The sequence below is a fragment of the Callithrix jacchus genome, chromosome 9, assembly GCF_049354715.1.
Source record: "Callithrix jacchus isolate 240 chromosome 9, calJac240_pri, whole genome shotgun sequence".
Taxonomy (NCBI): Eukaryota; Metazoa; Chordata; class Mammalia; order Primates; family Cebidae; genus Callithrix; species Callithrix jacchus.
Window position 1 is genome coordinate 43850675 of NC_133510.1, and position 15948 is coordinate 43866622.

Below are 15948 nucleotides of genomic sequence, written 5' to 3' on the forward strand. Positions count from 1 at the left end.
CTTGAAAAAAGATTTGAAAAAAGATTCGAGGAAATGATAACAAGAATGGATACCTTAGAGAGGAATATGAATGAATTAAAGGAGCTGAAAAACACAATACGAGAACTTCGCGAAGCAAACGCAAGTTTCAATAGCCGAATTGACAAAGCAGAAGAAAGAATATCTGAAGTCGAAGACCAACTCAATGAAATAAAACGAGAAACCAAGATCAGAGAAAAAAGCGCAAAAAGGAATGAACAAAGTCTCCAAGAAATGTGGGACTATGTGAAAAGACCTAACCTACGTTTGATAGGTGTACCAGAAGGGGACGAAGAGAATGAATCCCAGCTGGAAAATACTCTTCAGGACATCATCCAGGAAAATTTCCCCCACCTAGCAAGACAAACCAACACTCAATTGCAGGAAATACAGAGAACACCACAAAGATATTCCGCAAGAAGAGCAACCCCAAGGCACATAATTGTCAGATTCAACAGGGTTGAAATAAAGGAGAGAATACTAAGGGCAGCCAGAGAGAAAGGTCGGGTCACCCACAAAGGGAAGCCCATCAGACTCACAGCAGATCTCTCGGCAGAAACACTACAAGCCAGAAGAGAGTGGGGGCCAATATTCAACATTCTTAAAGAAAAGAACTTTCAACCCAGAATTTCATATCCAGCCAAACTGAGCTTCAGAAGTGAAGGAAGAATAAAATCCTTTGTGAACAAGCAAGTACTCAGAGATTTTGTCACCACCAGGCCTGCTTTACAAGAGCTCCTAAAAGAGGCACTACACATAGAAAGGATCAATCAGTACCAGCCATCCCAAAATCACACTGAATGCTAAAGAGCTTCAACATAATGAAGAATCTACAACAACTAACAGGCAAAACAGCCACTTAGAATCAAAATGGCAGTATCAAATTCACACATAACAATATTAACCCTAAATGTAAATGGACTAAATGCACCAATCAAAAGACACAGACTGGCAAATTGGATAAAAATCCAAAACCCATCAGTGTGCTGTATCCAGGAAACCCATCTTACATGCAAGGATACACAAAGGCTCAAAATAAAGGGATGGAGGAAGATTTACCAAGCTAATGGAAAGCAAAAAAAAGCAGGAGTTGCAATTCTCATCTCTGATAAAATAGACTTTAAAGCAACAAAGATCAAAAGAGACAAAGAAGGCCATTACATAATGGTAAAAGGATCGATACGACAAGAAGAGCTAACGATCCTAAACATATATGGACCCAACACAGGAGCACCCAGATACATAAGGCAAGTTCTTAATGACTTACAGAAGGACTTAGACTCCCACACAATAATAATGGGAGACTTTAACACTCCACTGTCAATACTAGACAGATCAACCAGACAGAAAATCAACAAGGATACCCAGGGCTTGAACTCAGACCTGGAGCAAGCAAACCTGGTGGACATTTACAGAACTCTCCACCCCAAATCCACAGAATACACATTCTTCTCAGCACCACATCACACCTACTCTAAAATTGACCACATAATTGGAAGTAAAGCACTGCTCAACAAATGCAAAACAACTGAAATCATAACAAACAGCCTCTCAGACCATAGTGCAATCAAGTTAGAACTCAGAATTCAGAAACCGACCCAGAACCGCACAGCTTCATGGAAACTGAACAACTGGCTCTTGAATGTTGACTGGGTAAACAACGAAATGAAGGCAGAAATAAAGAAGTTCTTCGAAACCAATGAGAATGAAGACACAACGTGCCAGAACCTCTGGGACACATTTAAAGCAGTCTCTAGAGGAAAGTATATAGCAATAAGTGCCCATATGAGGAGAATGGAGAGATCCAAAATTGACACCCTATCATCAAAATTGAAAGAGCTAGAGGAGCAAGATCAAAAAAACTCAAAACCCAGCAGAAGACAAGAAATTACTAAGATCAGAGCTGAGCTGAAGGAGATTGAGACACGAAAAACCCTTCAAAAAATCAATAAATCCAAGAGCTGGTTTTTTGAAAAGATCAACAAAATAGACAGACCACTAGCCAGATTGATTAAAAAGAAAAGAGAGAACAACCAAATAGATGCAATAAAAAATGATAAAGGGGAAATCACCACAGATTCCACAGAAATTCAAACCATCATCAGAGAATATTACAAACAACTCTATGCACATAAACTAGTAAACCTGGAAGAAATGGATAAATTCCTGGACTCCTGTGTCCTCCCAAGCCTAAACCAGGAGGAAGCTGAAACTATGAATAGACCAATAACAAGGTCTGAAGTTGAGGCAGCAATTAAGAGCCTACCTCACAAAAAAAGCCCAGGTCCAGATGGGTTCACAGCCGAATTCTACCAGACACACAAGGAGGAGCTGGTACCATTCCTTCTAAAACTATTTCAAACAATCCAAAAAGAGGGAATCCTTCCCAAATCATTTTATGAGACCAACATCATCCTGATACCAAAACCCGGCAGAGACCCAACGAGAAAAGAAAACTTCAGGCCAATATCCATGATGAACATAGATGCAAAAATCTTCAATAAAATATTGGCAAGCAGATTGCAACAGCAAATCAAAAATCTTATTCATCATGATCAAGTAGGATTCATCCCAGGGATGCAAGGCTGGTTCAACATACGCAAGTCTATCAACGTAATTCACCACATAAACAGAACCAAAAACAAAAACCACATGATTATCTCAATTGACGCAGAGAAGGCATTTGACAAAATTCAACAGCCCTTTATGCTAAAAACCCTCAATAAACTCGGTATCGATGGAACGTATCTCAAAGTAATAAAAGCTATTTATGACAAACCAACAGCCAATATCATACTGAATGGGCAAAAACTGGAAGCATTCCCTTTGAAATCTGGTACTAGACAAGGATGCCCTCTCTCACCACTCCTATTCAATATAGTACTGGAAGTTCTAGCCAGAGCAATCAGGCAAGAAAAAGAAATAAAGGGTATTCAAATAGGAAAGGTGGAAGCCAAATTGTCTCTATTTGCAGACGACATGATAGTATACCTAGAAGACCCCATCGCCTCAGCCCACAAACTCCTGAAACTGATAAACAACTTCAGCAAAGTCTCAGGATATAAAATCAATGTGCAAAAATCACAAGCATTCGTCTACTCCAATAACAGACTTAAAGAAAGCCAAATCAAGAGCGAACTGCCATTCGCAATTGCTACAAAAAGAATAAAATACCTTGGAATACAACTCACAAGGAACGTAAGGGACCTCTTCAAGGAGAACTACAAACCACTGCTCAACGAAATCAGAGAGGACACAAACAGATGGAGAAACATTCCATGTTCATGGTTAGGAAGAATTAATATCGTGAAAATGGCTATACTGCCCAAAGTAATTTACAGAATCAACGCTATCCCCATCAAGCTACCATTGACTTTCTTCACAGAACTGGAAAAAACCACCATGAACTTCTTATGGAACCAAAAGAGAGCCCGCATAGCCAAGTCAATTCTAAGCAGAAAGAACACAGCGGGGGGCATCACACTACCGGATTTCAAACTATACTACAAGGCTACAGTAATCAAAACAGCATGGTACTGGTACCAAAACAGAGATATAGACCAATGGAACAAAACAGAGGCACCGGAGGCAACACAACATACATACAACTATACAATCTTTGATAAACCTGACAAAAACAAGCAATGGGGCAAGGATTCCATGTTTAACAAATGGTGTTGGGAAAACTGGCTAGCCATGTGCAGAAAGCAGAAACTGGACCCCTTCCTGACACCTTACACTAAAATTAACTCCAGATGGATTAAAGACTTAAACATAAGACCTGGCACCATAAAAACCCTAGAAGGAAATCTAGGCAAAACTATCCAGGACATAGGAGTAGGCAAGGACTTCATGAACAAAACACCAAGAGCATTGGCAACAAAAGCCAAAATAGACAAATGGGACCTAATCAAACTCCACAGCTTCTGCACGGCAAAAGAAACAGTCACTAGAGTGGATCGGCAACCAACAGAATGGGAAAAAATTTTCGCAGTCTACCCATCTGACAAAGGGCTGATATCCAGAATTTACAAACAACTCAAGCAGATTTACAGGAAAAAAACAAACAAGCCCATTCAAAAGTGGGCAAAGGATATGAACAGATACTTTACGAAAGAAGACATATATGAGGCCAACAATCATATGAAAAAATGCTCATCGTCACTGGTCATCAGAGAGATGCAAATCAAAACCACATTGAGATACCATCTCACGCCAGTTAGAATGGCGATCATTAAAAAATCTGGAGACAACAGATGCTGGAGAGGATGTGGAGAAAAAGGAACACTTTTACACTGTTGGTGGGAGTGTAAATTAGTTCAACCATTGTGGAAGACAGTGTGGCGATTCCTCAAGGCCTTAGAAATAGAAATTCCATTTGACCCAGCAATCCCATTACTGGGTATTTATCCAAAAGACTATAAATCGTTCTACTATAAGGACACATGTACACGAATGTTCATTGCAGCACTGTTTACAATAGCAAAGACCTGGAATCAACCCAAATGCCCATTGATAATAGACTGGATTGGAAAAATGTGGCACATATACACCATGGAATATTATGCAGCAATCAGAAATGATGAGTTCGTGTCGTTTGTAGGGACATGGATGAATCTGGAAAACGTCATCCTCAGCAAACTGACACAAGAACAGAAAATGAAACACCGCATATTCTCACTCATAGGTGGGTGATGAAAAATGAGAACACATGGACACAGAAAGGGGAGTACTAAACACTGGGGTCTATTGGGGGGAAAAGGGGAGGGCCAGTGGGAGGGGGAGGTGGGGAGGGATAGCCTGGGGAGAAATGCCAAATGTGGGTGAAGGGGAGAAGAAAAGCAAAGCACACTGCCATGTGTGTACCTACGCAACTGTCTTGCATGCTCTGCTCATGTACCCCAAAACCTATAATCCAATAAAAAATTAAAAAAAAAAAAAAAAATGGCCAATCAATGTTTCATTTAAACTAATGGGTAGGTGTGATGTGGTATTGACAAGAATGTATATTTTGTGTATTTGAAGTGGAGAGCTCTATAAATATTTATTAAGTTTACTTGTTCTGGATCTGAGTTCGAGTCCTTGATATCCTTATTAATTTTCTGTCTCATTGAATCTAAGTCTCCTATCTGGGTGTTAGGATCGTTAGCTCTTGTTGTTGCATTGATCCTTTTACCACTATATCTTTGTTGCTTTAAAATCTATTTTATCCGATACAAGAATTGCAACTCCTGCTTTTTATTTATTTATTATTTATTTTTGCTCTCCATTTGGTTGGTAAATCTTTCTCCATCCCTTTGTTTTGAGTCTTTGTGTATCCTTGCATGTGACACAGGTCTGGATGTAACATGCCGTTGGGTTTTGGCTGTGTCTTTTAATTGGGAATTTAGTCAATTTAAATTTAGGGTTACTGCCATTTGATGTTGACTGGCTGTTTTATCCATTTGTTGGTGTAAATTCTTCTTTATGTTGGTGCTCTTTACTTTTTGGTATATTTTTAGAAAGGCTAATACTGGTTGTTTCTTTCTGTGTGTAATGCTTCTTTCAGAAGCTCTGGTAAAGCAGGCCTGGTGGTAATAAAATCTCTGAGTTCTTGCTTGTTCATAAAAGATTTTATTTTTCCTTCAGTTGTGAAGCTTAGTTTGGCTGGGTATGAAATTCTGGGCTGAAGGTTCTGTTCTTTGAGGATGTTGAATATTGGCCCCCACTCTCTTCTGGCCTGTAGAGTTTCTGCCGAGAGATCTGCTGTAAGTCTGATAGGCTTGCCTTTGTGGGTTATCTGACCTTTCTCTCTGGCTGCCCTTAGTATCCTCTCCTTCGTTTCAACCCTGGTGAATCTAACGATTATGTGCCTTGGGGTTGCTCTTCTTGAGGAATATCTTTGTGGTGTTCTCTGTATTACCTGGGGTTGAATGTTGACCTGCTTTGCTAGTTTAGGAAAACTTTCCTGAATAATATCCTGAAGGGTATTTTCCAGCTTGGATTCATTCTCTCCGTCGCACTCAGGTACACCTATCAAACGTAAATTTGGTCTTTTCACATAGTCCCACATTTCTTGGAGACTTTGCTCATTCCTTTTTATCCTTTTTTCTCTAATCTTTTCTTCATGTTTTATTTCATTAAGTTGGACTTTGACCTCTGATATCCCTTCTTCTGCTTGAACAATTCGAGTGTTTAAACTTGTGCATACTTCTCGGAGTTCCTGTATTGTATTCTTCAGTTCCATTAATTCACTCATACTCCTCTCTAAGTTGTCTATTCTCAATAGGATTTCATCAAACCTTTTTTCAAAGTTCTTAGTTTCTTTACGTTGGGCTACCACATGTTCTTTTAACTCACAGAAGTTTCTTATTATCCATTCCCTGAAGCGTGATTCTGTTATTGGGATGCGCTCATTCTCCATCAAGCCTTGTTCCATTGTTGATGTGGAACTGTGATCCCCTGTAGAGGGAGAGGCGTTCTGACTTTGAGTATTCTCAGCTTTTTTATGCTGGTTTCTTCCCGTCATTGTAAATATATCCTCCTGTCGTCTTTGAAATTACCAACTTTCAGATTAGGTCTCTTGAGTGGACGTCCAGGTTGTTAGTTCCCAGGGCCAGAGCAGCGGCGTTAAGACTGATGGTGCTTTTCTGCCCAGGATTCTCCTGTCGGGCTTCCTTCTTGCTTCCTTAGTAGGCGACTCTGCCTTCCCAGGGCTCCGAACCTCGGTCAGAAGGGGAACCGGTCTTGTTTACTCTGCGCCGAGCGCTGCTGCGCCGAGGTGCCAGCGGAACCGCTGTGCCGACCACGAGAGTCGCGCAGGCGACTCGTGTGTTTCCACCACTGGGGGATCTTCTGCTCCGTGAGCGACCAGACTTTGTCTGAAAGTGTGGCGTCCTCTAGTTCTCCGTGCTTTCCCTGAGAGCTGCAATCTCGGGATGTTCGGCCATCTTGGATCGTTCCCCTAAAACCTTTTAAACTGATGTTCCTTCCTCTCCCAATCTATCCTATGATTTCTGGAATTATCTAACAAAACACATCAAGTCACCTAATCCCACTGCATAAAACTGTTGACTGCATTTCCACTGCCCAATAAGACTAGCCAGATTCCCTGGTTACATGCCAAGGTTCTCTCTGACCTGCCTCAGGTCTTCAACTCCAGTTTCTCTCTTCCAGACTTTTCCTGACAGCTCTAAATGTTACACAGCAGCAGTGCCCGAAGATGTGCTCATCCTCATACATGCCATGCTCTCTCACATCTCCTCCACACCTTGCTCTTTACCAGACTTACAAAGTCCTTTACAACTACACTGTTGGAGAAATCCTGTTCTTTCTTCAAAACCCAGCTCTGTTATTCTTCTGGGAAGCTTTCTGTGATTACTGCATGATTAATCACTGCTCTCTCTAAGCTACCTCAGTACCTTTCATACCACTACCATTATTTCATCAACTCTAAGAGCCACCAACTGTAAGATGTACTATTATGTAAGGCATCACAAAGAAAGAAATGCTGCCAATTGACAGGAAGATGTCACTGATGATATGAAATTTCCATAGAAGATAAAATGTAGAGGGGACAAGTGTATCTTAGATTCAAGAATTACATGATTTTACTTCTCACAGTTTGCTGTAAATCCCTCTCCCACAACACACAGCAATTCCAGAATTTCTCTTTAAGAATAGTTTAGGGGGCAATCTGATGGGAAAGAGGGTAAATGGGAGACGGCCTTAATCTGTTTTTACAAAGACTTTAAATAGAATAAAAGAAAATATAATTTTTCCAGATGAAAGAGTAAGGAGGTGGGTAGGGAGGAACACTGATGAAGACTGTGGGAGCTAACACACTCCCTGCCCCAACCATTCACCCTTGGCAATGATACTCCTGGAGCAAAATACATACTGTTGGGTGAAATGGACAGGATTCAGATTATGTGTATTCACATAAAATCCAGTTATCTACTCATACTTTGTCCTATTTGTGAGCAATTAGATGTCTTTCTTCTTTTTAGAGACAGGGTCTCACTGTCACCCAGGCTGCAGTGCAGTTGTATGATCATAGCTCACTGCAGCCCAAGCTCCTGGGTTCAAGTGATCCTCCTGCCTCTGCCTTCCAGGGAGCTGGGATTACAGAGCAATTCGATTAAAATTAAAATGTTATAATTAAAAGAATATCGTAGTTACACTCTCACTAGAAGGATCACCTCTTCTTTCTAACAGTATTTCCCGTCAGCTTGGACAGCAGTGATGGATAGAGGAGCCTGACTCCAGGATGTCTAGCAGATGAAGGAGAACTCTCCCTGAGCCAGGATCTGGAGAGAGATGAGAGCAGGGTGGGAGAAAGTCCACTGTGGAGAAGGTGAATGATGATGCTGGGAGCCAGGAAACAGAGGGCAAGGTGAAAGAACCAGTGTCTGAATACGGGACTTGACTCAAAGGAGCTGCACGTGAAAAGGTTTCTGGAGGCTTTCTTTAAGGAAAGGCGTATTTATCCAGAGGCTAGCTCTCTGCTTAATAATTCATCAGAGCTCTGGCTCCTAATTCAGTGTAGAGTTACTGCCGCTTTGAACCCGGGCAGTATTTTGTAGAATCCTTTCAGGAAACGAAATAAATGGAGAAAAGGCAAAACTCTGATAGGCCATGTTGCCAGATGTAGAAAAATATTTTTTTGTTTTTGTTGGAAAATATGTTGAAATAATTGACAAAGAACTTATAAGGATGGGTTTCTAACAGTCAGATGCTCCTCATAAGTAACTCTGATTTGTTTAAATCATGAATCAATTTTTCCTTAGTGCTAAAGAAAATAAGCTTTTTCTCAAAAAAAAAAAAAAAAAGCTATACAATAGGTAGGATGGATTACTTTGAAGACCTCCTGGCCAACCTATATTGTTTAAGGACCTAGTATGAAAAAAAAAAAAGCTATTCTCAGAGAAAGTTAAAGGGATGAAAGCCAAAATGTTATCCAAATAGATAGAAAAGCAAGACAACAGCTGCCTGATAACAATGCTTCTCAGAACATATCAAGAGAGAAAAGCCTCATGTCAAGCCCAAGCCCTTCTATCTTGGCATCACCCTTGCCTTAGGCTACAGGCTTGCCTTTATCTACCTTTCCACCCATCACGTACTGTCTCAACAAATCAATGTACCTGAAAGCCTTCATTTTAACTTGGTGTTCACCATCTTCCACACAAAAAAGCAGGATAAAATATCAAACTACATGAAATAGCTTTTCTGTAATTCTTGAGAAAGAAAGAAATGGGAGATTAAGTCCAATCATCCTAATTCCTATAAAATCTTTAGAGGTACATGCTTCCTTGAGCACCTAATGACCTGAAATGATTATTAGGGTGCATGAACCATTCTCCTCCTAAGGCTGACAGGCAACCCATTCCCGTAAGGATAACAAAAGTTATGTTAACTGATAGTACACAATAACTGGTATGCTATTTAGATATGATCTCACAGCAAACTTAAGCAAGAAAGAGATTTTCACAGAATTAACATTAAAGTTATTAAGATCATTGATGGTCTAACCAAAAACTTTAACATAGCTGCATTAAAACAGCCTGAAAATGGATTAAGAATCCCAGACCTGCCAGGCGCGGTGGCCACTTTGGGAGGCTGAGGTGGATGGATCACGAGGTCAAGAGATCGAGACCATCCTGGTCAACATGGTGAAACCCCGTCTCTACTAAAAATACAAAAAATTACCTGGGCATGGTGGCACATGCCTGTAATCCCAGATGCTCAGGAGGCTGAGGCAGGAAAATTGCCTGAACCCAGGAGGTGGAGGTTGCGGCGAGCCAAGATCACGCCATTGCACTCCAGCCTGGGTAACAAGAGCGAAACTCCGTCTCAAAAAAAAAAAAAAAAAGAAATCCCAGACCTTTAATCAAAAGGAATTTATTTTGCCTAAAGATCCATCTAGATGGTAAGAAATATTGAAAACTGGGAAGTCCTGCCAATAATATTAATTTTCACATTAGTATAGTTCCTAGCATCAGAAATGTACTCACCAGACCATTGTTAAAATGAAATACATTGGTGGTGATAGAAGACTTTCAGCATTTAAAAATTATACAGGCAGAGTAGCTTTTAAAAATATGTAATCTTAAAAAATTTATTTCTAAATGTATCATTTCTATGGGAGATTTGAAAAATTCCAGGAAAAGCACCCATCATGCCACCTGGAAGTAATCATAGTTAATATTCTAACGTATCTCCTTCCAGCCTCTCCTAAACATGTAGATACATACAATCTACATAAATAAGTAAATGATTATTTAACTTGCCATGGTGTGTGGGTGCCATGTAGATGTTCACTTAACACCCTAACATATGTCTATAGAGTTTCAAATATTCTTGAATAACATAATTTGAAATGATTAAACAGTAGCCCACTGATTAGTTATATCATAATTCATTCATTTGCTATTGTTGGATATTTCAACATTCTAATATTTTCAATATCATAACTAATACAGCTAATAATACTGTAGTATGTGCATCTTGAATTATACTCTAGGATAAATTCCTAGAAATACAATTTATGGATAACTATTTTAAGGCTTCTGATTCATCTTAACAAATTTCCTTCTTTACAGATTTTTAACACTGAACATTTTTCAGGCTTTGAGAAAAGTCTGGCCTACTTTAGAACTGTTTTATTAAGTTGAACTCTTTTGAAGTTTTAATATTTTTCTACTTAAAAAAGATAATACTTCTAGAAAATTTAATCAAATATATGAAGAGATGCTTATAAATATTCCAAATAAAAAGGACAACTAAGACTCCATTTTGAATGAAATATAGGCATTCTTTCTAAATCAACCAAAGACAAAGCTAGAGGCAGACGCAATCTCAAAATATTCTCCGGCTTTGCTACTTTTCAGACGTTCCTCTTTTTGAAACATGCTTCCTTCGATTTTTGTGTGCCGCTCCCACTTCAGATCCCTGCCTTCTCATATTCTGCGCAGGCTCCCCCTTGTCTTTTGCCGTCTTTAGGTCAGAACCCCCAGAGTATATCCTCAACGCCCAGTCCCCCCACTCTAGGTGGTTCTCCCAGTGACGTCACCCATATCATCAGTTCAAGTACGTTTTGTGCATTAATGATATCTGAATCTCTAACTCCAGGCCAGGCCTCCACCCTGAGCTCCAAGTCCTCATGTCCAACTTCCTGCTTGAAGGTTCCATAAATATCCCATTCTTAGTGTGTCTAGAACTGAATTCATCATTTTTGCCTTAATCTAAGTGAATGAAAATACCACCCTCCATCTAGGAGCCCAAGACAGAAAACTTGGGCACACTTTATATTCTCTCCCCAATCAACAATCATGAAGTCCTAGAGATCCTATCTTCTAAGTGTGTCATATGTCCCTTTCTTTCCCTGCCCTTCCTGTCTAGGGCCACTCTCTTTGAACAGTGCTGAGAAAACCCTTGGCAAAAGCTATTCTCAGTTGTTCTGTCTGTGGGGTTTTCCTCCTTCAGCCCATCCTCCATGCTGTTTCCAGGGTGATTCTTTGAAAATGTAGGACTGTACCAGTTGCACCTACCAGGATGGCTATAATCAAGCAACTGAAAATAACAAGTATCAGTGAGGCTATGAAGAAAACAGAACTCTTATACACTACTCATGGGAACGTAACATAGGCAGCCACTGTGGAAAACAGTATAGCAGTTCCTCAAAAACTAAACACAATTATCATATAAACCAGCAACTCTCTCAAAGGCATATATCCAAAAGAATGGACTCAAACAGCTATTTGTATATCAATGTTCATAGCAGCATTATTCACAGTAGCCAAAAACTGGAAATAACTCTAACAGAGGACTGAATAATTCAAAGATGGTATATACACACAGTAGAATACTATCCGGTCTGGCCATAAACAGGAATGAAATTCTGACACACGCTATAATACAGATGAAACTTAAAGACATTATGCTAAGTGACATAAGTCAGACACAAAAGAACAAACAGCATATAATTCCACTTATGTGAAATACCTGGAATAAGCAAATTCATAGAAGCCAGAAAATACACCAGAGGTTAGCAGGGGATGCGGGGAGAGGAGAATAGGGATGTGGGGAGAGGAGAATAGGAATGCTATTGTTTATGGGCACAGAGTTTCTCTTTGGGGTGATGCAAAAGTTTTAGAAATAGAGGTGATGCTACAATACTGAATATAATTAATGCCAATTAATTCTACAATTAATAGTGGTTCAAATGGCAAATTTCATGTTATTTATGTGTGTGTGGATATATATATTCACCATAATAAAAGTGAAAAGGTGCAGAGGCAATCAATTCTTTAAAAAATAAAAATCTGATCAAGTTCTTCTCATCTCATACTTAGAATTCTTCACTTTTCCTACCACATTCAAGATAGTTTTCAGATTTTTCAGTTCAGCAGATCTTTCACGACTTAGTTCGTGTTTATCCCTCAAATCTCGAGGCTCACTCCACTCTAAGTGCACCCTCTGCTCTATGGTGACAACCACTCATTTCCTGAGCAGGAGTATGCAAGTACATTCCGGTACATCTGCATAGTTGTTCTTTCCTCCTAAAATATCTTCTCCACTCCTGCTCTTAGAATCACTTCTTCTCTTCTGTTTTAAATGTACTTTTATAGAGACAGGGTCTCACTCTGTCACCCAGACTGGAATGCAGTGGCATGACCATAGCTCACTGGAGCCTCGAACTTCTGGCTCAAGTGATCTTCCCACCTCTGCCTCCCAAAGTGCTGGGATTACAGGCATGAGCCATCACGCATGGCTGTAGACACATTTCTATTCTTTACTTAAAACTTAGCTTCAGTCAACTTTTCCAAGAAGTATTTAAATGTTGTTTAAATGCCCAACTTTATTTGCTGACATAGTACCCAGGGTTTCTATTTAGTAGTTATGATAGTATAAAATAATTGTTTGTATCTTTTCCAATTGCACAAGTTTCTTGTACCTTTGTGTCTCTGTCTCTCCTAGTCTACTGACTGTCACATATTGACTCTCACCTATTGACTGGCTTTCCTGCACTGAGTCCTGGGGAAGGACACTATATAATCAGCAGCACCTACTTGGACATCCACAATTTCATTAAAGGGAATAGAAAATGGTAGGATAAAGGAAGGACTGGGGCAGGAAGGAGAAGCTCTGGGATAGGTGATGAGCACATCAGTTTATGTTTTCACTGCTACTCTATGCCCTCTTCAAGTAGGGGAGTATGTCAAAGACGGTCCAGGACTTACCTGCTGCCACCGAAGGCTGATATTTCTATCCTTGTTGAAAGAAGATAGGTAAGGGGATTCTGAGAAACCTTTTCCACCATTTTTTCTGTCATGATTCCTGACCTGGAAGGAAGGAGGCCTTGGGTCACCCCCTACCCAGATGTTCTGGGAATGGACAGCAAGACTGTCAAATGGAGATAGTAGCCTACTCTGTCCAGTTACCCAGTGACAGGAAGCTGGGTGAAGTGGAGAAAACACCACATCTAGAATCAGGCATTCTACCAAGCTGTGTGATGCAGGGCAAACAGCTTGACATTTCTGAGTTCTAGCTTCTTCCTTTTCTAAAATGTGAGTAGTTACCTAAATAATCTTCAAGGTTGTTTGCTGCCCAAAAAATGCCAGTATTGTCAGTACTTTGCATGTTTCTTATATTTTTGCTAGCACTGACCTCAATTTCCAATTCAACCCCAAAACCACTGCAAGATCTCATTTGTGCCCCTCATGTGGCACAAAACTGGGCTACCTCAAGATTCCCTGTTCCCACTTCAATTGCTAAAATCATATTTAGATACCAAAAAAGAAGAGTGGTGCTCATGATTCTGAAGAATAAGGAAGAAAATAAAAAGAACTAATAGTCACTTTTAGCTCAAGATAAGTGTGGGCTATTGACTGATAATTTAGGATGGAAAAGAGCTAGATAGTCTGAATAGACTGTCACTTCATCAACTGTAGTTTTCAGAAGCATCCATATTAATAGAAGAGATATAGACCAATGGAACAGAACAGAGGCATCGGAGGCAACACCACAAATCTACAACCATCCGATCTTTGACAAACCTGACAAAAACAAGCAATAGGGAAAGGATTCCCTGTTTAATAAATGGTGTTGGGAAAACTGGCTAGCCATGTGCAGAAAAAAGAAACTGGACCCCTTCCTGACACCTTACACTAAAATTAACTCCAGATGGATTAAAGACTTAAACATAAGACCTAACACCATAAAAACCCTAGAAGAAAATCTAGGCAAAACCATCCAGGACATAGGCATAGGCAAGGACTTCATGACTAAAACACCAAAAGCATTGACAACAAAAGCCAAAATAGATAAATGGGACCTAATCAAACTCCACAGCTTCTGCACAGCAAAAGAAACAGTGATTAGAATGAATCGGCAACCAACAGAATGGGAAAAAGTTTTTGCAGTTTACCCATCTGACAAAGGGCTGATATCCAGAATTTACAAAGAACTAAAACAAATTTACAAGAAAAAAACGAAACAAGCCCATTCAAATGTGGGCAAAGGATATGAACAGACACTTTACAAAAGAAGACATACATGAGGCCAACAAACACATGACAAAATGCTCATCATCACTGCTCATAAGAGAAATGCAAATCAAAACTACATTGAGGTACCATCTCACGCCAGTTAGAATGGCGATCATTAAAAAATCTGGAGACAACAGATGCTGGAGAGGATGTGGAGGAATAGGAACACTTTTACACTGTTGGTGGGAGTGTAAATTAGTTCAACCATTGTGGAAGATAGTGTGGCGATTCCTCAAGGACCTAGATATAGAAATTTCAGCAATTCCATTACTGGGTATATACCCAAGGGATTATAAATTGTTCTACTGTGAGGACACACGCACATGAAAGTTCATTGCACTGTTTACAATAACAAAGACCTGGAACCATCCCAAATGCTCATCGATGATAGGCTGGACAGGGAAAATGTGGCACATATACACCATGGAATATTATGCAGCCATCAAAAACGATGAGTTCGTGTCCTTTGTGGGGACATGGATGAACCTGGAAACCATCATTCTCAGCAAACTGACACAAGAACAGAAAATCAAACACTGCATGTTCTCACTCATAGGTGGGTGTTGAACAATGAGAACAGATGGACACAGGGAGGGGAGCATCACACACTGGGGTCTGTTGGGGGGAAATAGGGGAGGGACAGTGGAGGGTGGGGAGTTGGGGAGAGATAGCATAGGGAGAAATGCTGGATATAGGTGATGGGGAGGAAGGCAGCAAATCACACTGCCACGTGTGTACCTATGCAACAATCTTGCATGTTCTTCACATGTACCCCAAAACCTAAAATGAAATTAAAAAAATGAAATTAAAAAAAATAGAAGAGACTAAGAGAATAGAGACAACCAAAAACAGTAGAAAACCTTTCAATCATTTATATATGGCTTGGGAAGTGCTTCAGTATTTATATTTCAATAACACTGACTCTGCTGTCGTGGGAACTAAAGCTAAAGTATAAAGTGTATTGGAAAGAACTGAGTTAAAAAGATCTAGGATGATTTACTATGTCCTTATCTTGACCCCCAACTCAGAATTTTTCCCTTTATTCATGATGGAGAATTGTCAGCAACTCTCACATTTATGTAAAGTACCAGCCTAAGATGCATTGCTCTAGATGGCTATCATTATTTTTCCTTAATGTTTTCTAAATTTTATATCCATTTATTTAGAGATGGGGTCTTGCTATGTTGCCCAGGCTGGTCTCAAACATCTGGGCTCAGACGAACCTTCTGCCTCAGCCTCCCACATAGCTAGTACTGTAGCTGTTTGCCACTGTACCTGGCTTGCCCTTATGTTTTCACCATATAAACTCTAGCTTTGGGGAAATCATTAAAGAACATTTAGGACTGAAGCTGCAGGGGTAACAAAAATAAATAAGGAGATGGTGGGTATTCTCAACATTGAC

The 15948-nt window shown here is 39.9% G+C and overlaps 1 protein-coding gene across 10 annotated transcripts in view; it reads right to left on the bottom strand.

The window, feature by feature from the left end:
• BMAL2 (basic helix-loop-helix ARNT like 2) overlaps positions 1-15948 on the bottom strand; it is an 85507-nt gene that overhangs the window by 34242 nt on the left and 35317 nt on the right. For 3 of the 10 annotated variants that reach the window (XM_078339057.1, XM_078339059.1, XM_078339056.1), the window contains exons 3-4: positions 15285-15326; positions 13239-13340 (exon numbers count right to left, since the gene is read on the bottom strand). The exons of 3 other annotated variants lie outside the window; for them this stretch is intronic. In XM_078339057.1, coding sequence (XP_078195183.1) covers positions 13239-13340; positions 15285-15326 — 144 coding nt within the window. The remainder of the gene's footprint in view (positions 1-13238; positions 13341-15284; positions 15327-15948) is intronic. 4 more of the 10 variants (XM_054238240.2, XM_035255992.3, XM_078339060.1 and 1 more) reach the window with 2 other exon arrangements.